The sequence below is a fragment of the Corticium candelabrum genome, chromosome 1 (genome assembly GCF_963422355.1).
Source record: "Corticium candelabrum chromosome 1, ooCorCand1.1, whole genome shotgun sequence".
Classification (NCBI taxonomy): domain Eukaryota; kingdom Metazoa; phylum Porifera; class Homoscleromorpha; order Homosclerophorida; family Plakinidae; genus Corticium; species Corticium candelabrum.
Window position 1 is genome coordinate 2321296 of NC_085085.1, and position 12500 is coordinate 2333795.

The window sequence follows — 12500 nt, forward strand, 5'->3', positions numbered from 1 at the left end:
TGGGCAGGTGCGAATTGTTACTCCGAGAGACCGCAGGCTCCACCTGGTGTCAACTGTCGTCTGTTCCACGCTCGATTCTGGTTCAACTCGACTGCAGGAAGATGCGAGAAGTACTTCCACGGAGAGTGTTACGGACAAAGAAATAGCTTCTATACTATTGAAGACTGTCAGTCAACTTGTACTAAAGGTTAGATATCAACAAAGTGTGCATGTACACTGCATGATTACATGCATGTCGTTGTACACATTATGTATACACAGCGAATATTTGTCAACAACCGAGAGACGATGGCCGCTGCCTTGTTCCCTCTTCGAGATTCTATTACAACCTGGCGACAGGACGGTGTGAAGGTTTCCAATACAACGGTTGCTTTGGCAACGAGAACAACTTCAAGACGATCGAACAGTGTGAGATGGCTTGTGCTAGAAGCGACTCGCTTTGCTCGTGCTCGTCCAAACTTAAGTTCATGGATGCAAAGCAACTGGGCATGACAGGTACGTTTTACTACTAAAATCAGTGAAATATATCTGACGAACCGGAAATCATAAATTGAATACTGTAAAAAAATTTTGTTGTCAAAACATTTTTGATGAAATTAAATACCCGACAAAATTTTTGTGCTAGTTCTACGTGTAGAAGCTGTGCTGGAGTCCGAGACACTTGTTGTCTGGTACACTGATTTACTCTCGTACTACCAAATGCTACTCAAGTCAGTACTGTACTATACAGTAAATGTATTGTGAGATGCATTCCTCCAATGCAATAGTCTAGTGTTTTGTGACATGCATCCCTCCAATACAATAGTCTAGTGTATTGTGAGATGCATCCTTCCAATACAATAGTCTAGTGTATTGTGAGATGCATCCCTCCAATACAAAGTCTAGTGTTTTGTGAAATGCCTCCCTCCAACACAATAGTCTAGTGTATTATGAGATGCATCCCTCCAATACAATAGTCTGTGCATTGTGAGATGCATCCCTCCAATACAAAGTCTAGTGCATTGTGAGATGCGTCCCTCCAATACAATAGTCTAGTGTATTGTGAGATGCATCCTTCCAATACAATAGTCTAGTGCATTCTGAGATGCATCCCTCCAATACAATAGTCTAGTGCATTACGAGATGCTTTCCTCCAATACAATAGTCTAATGTATTGTGGTAGTAGGAAAGATATGCTACTATTACTGTACTTGTGAACGTTACTACACATCGCTGCATTACAGTACCATATCCAGCCACAGCGCGGTGCTCAAGTGTTGGATGGACAAAGCACCAGACGCCTCTTAGCTAGAAAACCAGGTGCTTTGTACCCACACATCACTACCATATACGTAGTGATACTGAACTGTACTACAGTACTAGCTGCTGCTGAGTGATGAAATTTTTCAGGACCAAATTGCTACACAACGAATATTTGTCGTTTACAGTAACAAGTATTAGGTGAATGCACTGCATGTGACTGACCACGTGTGCACGATGTGTGGCAGGTGTCGTGCTCAAGGTGACTTCAGACAAAACGACGAAAGACGTGGATGTGGTCTATAAGGCAAGACTGGTCTCTGTTTGTTACTTTTCTACTGCCTTGTCAGAAGGAAAACGCAAGGTGTTACGAAATTCTCTTGGCAAAGCTGTCGTTCGACTTATTGTTCGTGAGAAGGATTCAAACGGATGTTTGTGTCCTTCGTTGGCAAGAGGGAAATTCTATAAAATTGCTGTTCATGTCGGTCAGACGAAGGAGGACTACATCACTTTGACACTTCCCAGCAAGTTCTTTGTGAAAGAGACTGATGCTTGCTGATTGTTGCAATTGTTGACTTGGAGATTGGCTATGATTTCATGACGGATGTAGCTACTGGACGAGTGTAATGTACGCTATAGGTAGCTACCGTAAACGATTTGCAAATTATTAACAAAAAATATGAAAAGTTGGTGTGATTCCTAGACCTAATGATTCGTTGGTTTCAATAGTATTAGTACTAGTAATCTAATTAACTATTTAATAGTCTATTAATTAGTCTAAATATTAAAGAAGTCACTTTTTGTAACGCGCGTTAGGCTTGACGCTACAGTTTCGTCATCGTCATCATTGTTGAGTTAAAACGTAACACAGCAGATCTAACGATTGATGGAACCTAGGAGGACAGCACACTCGTTTAATAATGTTATCCCAATAACGTTTTCAAGAGCAGAGTTAAGTCGACACGTGACACTAAAAAACAATGTCCCGACTAAAAAGCAATGTCCCGGATTTAATATTTTGTGACGTGTTCTTGAGAGAACAATTCGCGAATGGTTTACAGACACGTGTAATGATTACAGTTTCTAAGTTCAATTCATTCTCTGAAACGAGCCCATGACGATGTCTAAACGTATCTCAACCCCCAGCTTCACAACAACCATTTTCCTCATCATTTTGTCACTAAACTTCACTAATTGCCGTTCACGACAAGAACACGCCACAGTCAATGAGGAGGACATCACAGACAAGAGCGAAGAAGTCGATGTGAGCAGCGAAGAGCTCGACTCTGACGACCTTGAGGCTTTTCTTCCCACCAATGAATGGCAGACGGTTGGTGAGAACCAAGCGGTACCTCCGGGACTTCACATCAGAATGAATCTAGCAACGGGACACAAAGAGGCAAAACTACTAGACCCGGAAGACGGAGGGAAGAATACAGAGATGATGGAAATCGGTGGTGGTGGACAAACGGACGACGAATCGATGAGTGTGGGTCGTGGACAGAGACAAGGAATAATCAACACAAAGAGAAAAGCGTTTACATTCGAGCAGGCGAGAGAGGCACTGCGGAAAATAAAAGACGAAAGTCCATCGGAGAGCGACGACGGCATCATGTCGCTTCCGCCTGCTCTGCCGGATAGAAGTCGAGATCGTCAACAACGATTAAGCGTCAAAGAGATGGAGGAAGTTTTCGAAGTTTTGGGATTGAAGATGAGATCGGAAGTGGAGATCATGGCACAGCATGTTGGTATATTGGCGGATGAGAGTTCGAGCGACGACGACCGGCTACACGCTCTCAACGAATTAGAATACTACGTGCATCAGATAGACAACGCACGAGATCTGAATATCATCGGTGGACTTGTGTTGGTCGTACGATGTCTGAACGACTCAAACGTCGAGATACGACGCGCATCGGCCGTTGTGTTAGGATCCGCTGCGCAGAGCAATGTGCGAGTGCAGTCCGAGTGTCTGGCGTATCAAACGTTGCGATTGCTGTTGGAAAGACTGAGAGTCGAGGCAGACGAGACGACGAGAAAACGAGTGATGTTTGCAGTGTCGTCTGCCGTACGACAGTATCAACCGGCACAGGAGGAACTACTGAAGTTAGGCGGTGTGGACGTCCTCACTCGTGTCTTGGATAGCAACGAATGTGGACAACATGTGTCTTGCCAGAAGTTGTCTCTAAAGGCGTTGACTCTTGTTACTGACTTGTTGGTAGAGCACAGCCAAATGGGCGTCTTGACGGCGAAGACTAAGATTACCAGGTGAGTGTGTTGTGTTTGGTCAGTAGGGGGTGTGGAGCATAGCAAGCAGTGTGACGTAGTTGGGTGTAGCTTGTGTTAATGGTACATTAATATTAATAATATATTAATAGTAATAGTATATTAATATTAATAATGTATTAATAATATATTAATATTAATAATATATTGATAATATATTATTTTATACTCAGACTGTTACAAATTTGCTACAGACTTGTCACACACATCTTGACTCAATTACAAAATTTATTAACATTGATTAAATAGCTAATGTATTAATTAATTAATAATTTATTAAAATTAATTAATAATTTATAAAAATCAATTAATAATTTATTAAAATTAATAAATATATTACTAATTAATTTTTATAAATTATTAATTAATTATTTAATTTTATATAATAATTAATTTCTACACTCAAACTGTTACACACTGTTACCAACCGTCTGCTGTACAAATTGTCATTCAACCTTCAAAATATTTGGACATATCCACATACCAATTTTGTGTACAACTTCGCATCTTTTCTAGCCAATTTGGTTTGAAGTTATTGCACGAGTTGGTGTCCAGTGGCTGGTGCTCACTCGTTCCTCAGCTTCTGAGGCCCGATGACACTGACGTCAGTGAGAAGGTTCTCCAGGCAATGCAGATGCTTGTACACGTTTGTGGCAACGAATTTGCAAACGCTGATGTTGTCGAGCAGCTTACTGTCATTGGGAGACGATGGAAAGGTCTGGCTGGTGACAGAGATCAGTATCATAAGTCGTTAGTTGAGCTGATTACGCAATTTCTAGAGCAGCTAGTTTGGTGCCAAGAATCTAGAGATTGCGTTTTGTAGGTGTAATGAAAAGGATATTTATTGTCAATTTTTCTTATCAAATTGGGAATGGTGATACACATTATACGTACTGCGATGTTGCAGTAGCATGACATTGAAGTCGTTAGTCTAAACAACGTGTGTCATGTGTTGTATTGATATTAATTAATTCATTTTTGTGTAATAAAGTAAGTTTGAATGTTGCATCCTGATGGCTTAGGCAGGACTTTCTATTAGGGTTTACAGTTGATATCAATGACAGGGGGTTATATTGATATTAATTAATTAATTTTGGTGTAATAAATTGCGTTTGGATGTCGTATCCCAATGACTTCCTAGTGGGGTTTTCAGTTGATATCAACTACAAGAGGGTTATACGTATTGGTATGTGTAATAAATTGCCTTTTGAATGTCGCATCCCAATGGCATAGACTTCCTATTGGGGTTTTCAGTTGATATCAATGATAAGAAGGTTATTAGCTCCAAAAGATGATAACAGATACTGTATTAATATCAATATCATTATACTATAATATCTCCATTAATTAGCTACAGACACCTCATTTCTTGCCAGAGTATTGTTCAAGTCGTTTCAGTTGTGAAGCAAACATGACCGCCTCAACTAGGTTAGACCACCTTTTAGGGGGGTTTATAGGCAACCTGGAAAACATGCCCAGCTATGTCTCTGCATCCATTTAGCCTGACTATATTTGATTGCTGTTGCACTAGCATCTTACTGAGTGGGCGTGGTCATATGTTTAGTCATAGAATTGTCAGCCTAGACAATGTGTCACATATATTGAAACTTGTTACATTTTTGTGTAATGAAAATTAAATTTATTTGTATATATAATGCATCTAATTTATTAGCATTGAGTAGGCGTGGTCATGGACTGAATAGTAAAATTACTAAATAATGTCTCGTGTGTGTGTGTGTGTGTGTGTGTGTGTGTGTGTGTGTGTGTGATGAAAACATTTTAATTTTCTAAATATTTCTATTCAATTGCGGATAAGCAACCAGTAGGCGTGGTCACTAACATACGGGACATCAGTCTCTATGGATCTCTACGTGTTAGCTCTCGCCGTCGTCAGTTTCCTCTCCCTCTCTATCTCCATCCTCCATCTACTACTCCAAGCTCTCGACCAAATAAGTCGGAGCGTCACCATACGAGTCTTCAACAGTTGCAGCCACGCCCTCACCGGACGCTCCGCCTACTTCCACTCCGGCACTTCTGACGTCATCCCACCGGACGAGGTCCAGCAGCAGGGAGATCTCAGATACAGTGCACGCAAGTCGAGAGGTCCACGAGCCAGAGGAGCAGTCGGAGTGGTGACGTATGATACAGACAATGGCAACACGATTGCAATCTTGTTCAGTGTGCCATTCGATTATGTTCTCTACACGAATTGGTGGAATGTCAAGATGTATGAGGGAAGGAGGGATGCCGACTATGCTATGTACAGAGAGTTGTACTATACGGCTGATGCGATGAAAGGGAATGACGAATGGCGAGACATCGGGGAGGAGAACTTGACGTGTGGGATTCGCATTCGAGGGGTCATGTCGAGCTCGTCGAATGCCACACTGCATGTCGATCTCCACAACGACCAGCAGCTGCGACCGACGAGTCCCGGATTATTGCCATCGGCTCTGACGTCATTACAGTTGTCCAGTCTGAGTCCGGGGATTCAACTCGGTGTGACTGTCCTCGATGATGTACTTGAGTCGTTTGCTGCTGTTGTTCGTTCGATTGGAATCGGAGTGTTGAACAAGAGTGGAGCTACATGGAAAGCGAAGAATGCCTACTTTCTGTCTGGGACATCGGATGTCGTCTTGCCGGGTAAAATCGCCGACGGCCACACTCTGTTGTATAGCAGCAGAAAGACGAAGGGGCCTGTAGCGTGTGGAGCTGTGGGAGTCATCGCATATGATACATCACGAGGCGAGACGCTAGGCATCTTGTTTAGTGTCCCATTTGATTACAATTTGTTCAACAATCAATGGAACGTGGGGCTGTTTCCTGCCGATACGAAGGCCGACAGCGAAATGTATAGAGCACTGAGTCGTACGAGACGACTCAAGTCTGGCAACAAGATGTATGAGACGTTGGGTTATAGCAAGCTCAAGAAGGGAGACGATTGTTGGTCGTTGAAAATCAATATCGGGAATGGATATACGGCGTCCGGTGTAATGTCAAGCTCGGGCACTGCCACACTCAAGATTATCGTCGAGAATCCTTCAGGAAGTCAACATCTCGAGTATTCAATACAATAGTATACACGAGTGGCATCACAAATGATAGAGACTTTTGTGTTACTTGCATGTGAGGAGTGAACGATGTAGACTCCTACACCCAGTCCACTCCTCGTGCTCGCTCTATGTGTTTTACCACGTGTTTTTGGCACATATGCTAAAACACGTGGAGTGTGCTGCTAGACACTCTGCTGTTTGAACACGTGGATAATGTTAATTAATTATTTATGTATGCACTATCACTTATGGTTGTATTTATTTATGTGTCAACTATATTACGTATTTATTACATATTTGTGTTGATTGTCTGACTGAGTCTGATTAGTCTTGTCAACAGTAATTGATTAAATAATTAGTACGCATAATTAATTATAATAAAGTTATTTTATTATAATTATTAATTTATCCATTAATTAATTAACGATTAATTAATTATTGAATACAGTCGTGTGTCACTTATCCAGCACGCCGGTTATCCCACACGTCAAGCTTGCACGTGGATCACGTGGCTGGTCAGCTGCGTACATAGTTCAAGCGTGTCTTCTCGCAATGGCTACTCAAAAGGCAGCAAAGCGCAAGAGAGTTGTGCTCAACATTGAGCAGAAGCTGGAAATTTGCCAGCTTGGTACTGTAGGAAGAAGGGCTTTTCGCACCGGCAGTTTGGAATTGGTCGTCCGACAGCTTGCATGCAGTGCAAGACATTCTGAAGTCGGAGAAGTTTCAAGTACAACTTGAAAGCGGAGACTGCACGAAGAAACGTTGCTCGATGCGGGATTCTGACTTTCCAGAATTGGACAGGGCTGTGTTTCGCTTGGTTGGGGGTTGAGGGGGTAGAGGGGGTGAGGGGGTAGAGGGGGTGGAGGGTAGAGAGGGTGGAGGGGGTAGAGGGGGTAGAGGGGGTAGAGGGGGTAGAGGGGTGGAGGGGTGGAGGGGTGGAGGGGTAGAGGGGGTGGAAGGGTGGAGGGGTGGAGGGGTAGAGGGGGTGGAGGGGTAGAGGGGGTGGAGGGGTAGAGGGGGTAGAGGGGGTGGAGGGGTAGAGGGGGTGGAGGGGTAGAGGGGGTGGGGGGGGGGGTGGGGTAGAGGGGGTAGAGGGGGTGGAGGGGTAGAGGGGGTGGAGGGGGTGGATAAGTGACACCCGACTGTAATTTTTAATAAAGTTATTGTATTATTATAATAATTAATTAATAAATTCATCTTAGATTGACATTAATTTATTAATTACTTATATATATAATTATTATAATAAATTTATAGTAATCAATTAATCAATTCATGTTGGATACAATGGATGGTATAAATGGATTCTAAAGCACATCCTTTGAAAACAGTGTAGACAATTGTTGGGCAGGTTTATTGATGACGGTTTGCATTCTTAGTCATAAATCTAATCTGAATTACGTTACAAAATGAAACAGTCGCTCCATGTTTGAATAACAAGTCGACAATCCTGTGACACGTACAAAAAAATTAAAATAAATAAATAATTAAAAATATTAAAAAAAATTAAAAAAAAATTAAAAAGATAAACAAATAAGAAAATTTAAAAATAAATAAATAATTAAAAAAGATAAACAAATAAAAAATTTAAAAAAAAATAAATAAATTAAAAAACAAAAATTAATAAAAAACTAAAAAAATATATCAAAAATAAACAAATAATTTGAAATCTAAAATAGAAAATAGAAAATAAAGAAAAAAATTAAAAAATATATAAAAAATTAAAAATAAATAAGTAATTAAAAATATTAAATAAACAATTTAACTTAATTAAAATAAAAATTAAATTTTTTAAAAGTTAATAAATAATTTAAAAATCTAAACTGAAAAATCCAATAAATAAAAAATAATAATAAACAATTTAAAATAAAAATATTAAAAATATAAAATATAATATTAATAAATTAATAAAAAAACTAAAAAATATATAAAAAATAGAAAATAAATAAATAATTTAAAAGTCTGAAATGAAAAATAAAACTAAAAATAAATTAAAAAAATATATAAACTAAAATAATAAATAAATAATTAGAAAAATATTCAATAAAAAATTTAAAATAAATAGAAAATTAAAAAAAAATTTTAAATGTGAAATAAAAAATCAAATAAGTAAAAATTGAGAATAGATAAAAAATTTAAAAATAGTTAATAAATAAATACCAGAATGACCTCGTTTCGTCACTTCTTTATCAATGCCATAAGAGCAGTAATCATTGCACCAACACTTTCATAGATCTCATGAGGTTTGGCATTACACATGAATGCAGGTGACGTCACTATAAGATTTTTCTCGTCGATGTGTGCTTCGTTCAAATCCTTCACGACGTGTTGCGATCCCATTTTATCGATGGCTTCAGCTGTGGAGGCATATGGCCACTTGCCATCTTCCTCAGTGTTGTGACCAACAGTGACAGAGCACCCCGGTAATACCTAAGAACAATAAATGACAAAATGAGAAAACAAGTACGAGTGACAAATATAGTCTCGCGTAGCCAGACCTTAACCCCGCCCGCAACATTCATGCACGGCATGAGGATGGAGTAAGGGGCTGGCTACACGAGACTATAACAAGTAGATCCACAATCCGTTATTGTATCTTAATTAATTAATTAATATATGATAATTAATTAATAAATATATCTTAATAAATTAATCTTAATCATAAAATGAGAAAACAACTAAGTGTGTCAAATTGATCCACAATCCATTATTATATAATATATATCTTAATTAATTAATTAATTACTTAAAATTATTGGCCATCTTTATCAATTAATTCCCTATAGTCTCACCAGACTCTAATACCAAATTCAGTAATTAATGCTTACTGTTTACACTATTATCAACTAAATACTGTGGTTTGATATCAACTATGGAGTCACAGTCTGAAACCATGTTTTTGTAGTGAATACATCTACACCGGACACTGCTAGTATTTGACAAGAAACGGTAAGTTGTAAACAAATGCTGTCAGCCAGTATTCTTGCCATGCTGCACTAGCCTCATCCCCAGGCGTTCGCCTCGCTCCTCTGTGCAGCGTTCGTGTATCAGCCTAGTCATGTGACGTGTGAGCACTGCACAAAGGAGTGAGGCGAACGTCTGGGAACAAGGCTACCACACTCCTGCATTTGAGTTTTTAAATTAATTGTGTCATCTAACATGCATATAAGTGTACACATTGTGTACATTAGGCTGTCTTTCAGATACCCTGAGCAAAAGAAGAAAATCATGTGAGAATAAAGTCGTGCGATTTTAGTGGACATTACTATTCGTGCAATAACAAGGCATCTCCGTCCACCTCTCAGCTGCATGGCAACTGCTATGTAAACGTCGCTGGTAGATAGACTGCCAGTGGCAGCAATAGGTGGCACAAACACTTCCCTGTCCTCAGAAGATGGATGAAGCAAAGACACTAGATGACACTGTCACACATCTTGTGGCTGGAGTTGTTTGGGTCATGAGACACGGCGCACTAGGCATGAGGCTAGTAAGTGTTTGGTACTGAGCATGCGCAAGGAAAAACTTATGCATGAAATTTAATTGTGCAATGAGCTTCAATCACACGAATCCCCATGCACAAATTTCTCCTTTCAGGGTATGCTAAAAATGTGTTAGTTTGACATCAGATTCTAACACAAAGAACTAACCGAAAACACTACAAACCTTTGCAACTAGGACTGGAGAAATGCAGCACAATCTACATACACACATACACACATTTGTAAGACACAAAAAGTCACGTGATCATAACTTTGCTACCCAATCGGCTTCCTTGCATCGTGATACATCTTGATGGCTCGTTCCACGTCAGCATTGACGTTCATCTGATCACCATCAACTGCAAACGAAGAACTACAACGTGCAGATAACAAACACGATTATTATTATTGTGTGTAATTAAAAATAAAAATAGAAAAATTCGTAACAGATTTTTTGCGGCTCCAAATCCTCCAGGAAAGACTAGGGCATCGTACGACGAATCATCGATCTGAGACAGTGGGTGAACAACACCACGAGCTATGCGACCAGACTCTGACACGACATTCCTAAAATAATTATCGGGTTAATTTATTAATACTAATTAATAATAACTAATAATATTTATTAATTACTAATTAACTATTAACGTTAATATTTAAAGACATAGTAGCAGTGTGTTGCCAGTAGTGTTGTGGTTAAAGTTATTGATATCAATAAAGTTGTTATTACATAACAATATTAATAATTGAAATTAATAATTAATTTAATAATAATTACCAATTTTTATTATTTCAAGTTTATTAATTAACTTGAAATCATTAAAATTCAAAATAACTAATTAATGATTGCTACAATGTTACATTGTCTACATACCGTTGCTCTCCTTCCACTGGTTGACCTGTCACGTGATCAACCACATGCATCTGGTCGACATCAGGAGCAAAGAAATTGACGTCACAGTTTGCACGACTCAAGTGTATCCAACAACTGAAACAAACACACTACCTAGCCTCGCGGTTCCAAACGTTGTCGCACACGTGCAGACAGTCAACCATCAGAAACGTTGATCGAAGAGTCTCTCTACTGCATGCGTAATGCGTACGTACGCGGAAGCTTCGACGATTTCTGAGCCGTCGTAAACGCCACAACCGGACAAAACCTACACAAGTCACGTGACCGATGAGCGCTGCAAGCCAGTGCACGCAACTCCTACTGTACCATAGCCACTTTATTAGATTCGACACGTGCGGTTGAACTTAGTAGCTTTCGTGGCGACACTTGACGTGCCGATCTGAACAGGAAACAAGACATTCGACCCAAACTCGCCATTGTTTCAGGCGCATGCGCGGACATTTAAGTAGTATTGATTAATTATACTGTTTACTTTGCACGATTGCGTTTGCAGTTAACATTTTTAGACAATCGAAGCAGCTCGTTCGTAAGTACAATTAATAGCTAAACGTAAGTAAATTAGATTTAGGTAATATTAGAAATACATTAAAAAATTAAATAAATTAAATAAATTAAATAAACTAAATAAATTAAATAAATTAAATAAATTAAATAAACTAAATAAATTAAATAGATTAAATAAATTAAATAAGTTAAATAAATTAAATAAACTAAATAAATTAAATAAACTAAATAAATTAAATAAATTAAATAAACTAAATAAATTAAATAAATTAAATAAACTAAATAAATTAAATAGATTAAATAAATTAAATAAATTAAATAAATTAAATAAATTAAATAAATTAAATAAATTAAATAAACTAAATCTATGTGATATTAGAAATATATTAAAAATTAAAATTAAAAATATTGTAAATAATTTATAAAAATTATCGTTGATTATGCTAATTAATAACGTCTACATACTTATAATTGCCAACCGTATTGTACAGAAAAGAGTCTTTTTGTTTACGATTACTGTTTTTGGATTGGCAATGCAAGAATTTGTTGTATTTATTTATTTAATTTATTTATTTTATTTTGATTAATTTTTATTTTTATTAATTATATTTTATACATTTTATACATTAAATATTTTATTTTTTTATTTTTTATTGATTATATTTTTAATATTTTATAGATTAAATATTTCATTTCTTCTATTTTTTTATTGATTATATTTTCAATATTTTATATTTATTAATTATATTTTATATATTTTATAAATTAAACATTTTATTAATTATATTTTATTTTTTTATTGATTATATTTTATTAATTTATAGATTAAATATTTTAGTTACTTTTTATTAATTTATTTACATATTAATTATTTTTATTTACTTTAATTTTATTATTATATTTATTTATTTTATTTATTTATTTATTTATCTATTTTATTTATTTATTTTTATTTTTTATTAATTATATTTTATACATTTTATACATTAAATATTTTATTTTTTCATTTTTTATTGATTATATTTT

The 12500-nt window shown here is 37.1% G+C and overlaps 4 protein-coding genes across 4 annotated transcripts in view; 3 read left to right on the forward strand and 1 right to left on the reverse strand.

Annotated features, from left to right (window-relative positions):
• LOC134181824 (complement receptor type 1-like) overlaps positions 1–1948 on the forward strand; it is a 12042-nt gene extending 10094 nt beyond the window's left edge. Inside the window, exons 11-13 of the mRNA XM_062649095.1 lie at positions 8–187; positions 262–495; positions 1488–1948. Of these exons, the coding sequence (XP_062505079.1) occupies positions 8–187; positions 262–495; positions 1488–1798 (725 nt within the window). The 3' untranslated portion in view covers positions 1799–1948. The remainder of the gene's footprint in view (positions 1–7; positions 188–261; positions 496–1487) is intronic.
• Positions 1949–2249: 301 nt separating this feature from the next.
• On the forward strand, positions 2250–4525 carry LOC134183551 (nucleotide exchange factor SIL1-like). The gene is made up of 2 exons (XM_062651133.1): positions 2250–3507; positions 4042–4525. Exons 1-2 carry the CDS (start codon positions 2354–2356, stop codon positions 4346–4348), a joined length of 1461 nt encoding a protein of 486 aa, XP_062507117.1. The 5' UTR covers positions 2250–2353; the 3' UTR covers positions 4349–4525.
• Positions 4526–5210: 685 nt separating this feature from the next.
• LOC134190378 (uncharacterized) lies at positions 5211–6937 on the forward strand. The gene has a single exon (XM_062658834.1). It carries the CDS (start codon positions 5385–5387, stop codon positions 6600–6602), a length of 1218 nt encoding a protein of 405 aa, XP_062514818.1. The 5' UTR covers positions 5211–5384; the 3' UTR covers positions 6603–6937.
• A 796-nt stretch (positions 6938–7733) lies between these two features.
• Positions 7734–11394, reverse strand: LOC134187361 (glutamine amidotransferase-like class 1 domain-containing protein 3, mitochondrial). The gene is made up of 8 exons (XM_062655482.1): positions 11277–11394; positions 11165–11217; positions 10932–11045; positions 10505–10624; positions 10338–10430; positions 10242–10275; positions 8748–9008; positions 7734–8028 (listed from the first exon to the last, which is right to left on the reverse strand). The coding sequence occupies exons 1-7, from the start codon at positions 11385–11387 to the stop codon at positions 8757–8759; spliced, it is 777 nt and encodes a 258-aa protein (XP_062511466.1). The 5' UTR covers positions 11388–11394; the 3' UTR covers positions 7734–8028; positions 8748–8756.
• Positions 11395–12500: the final 1106 nt, after the last annotated feature.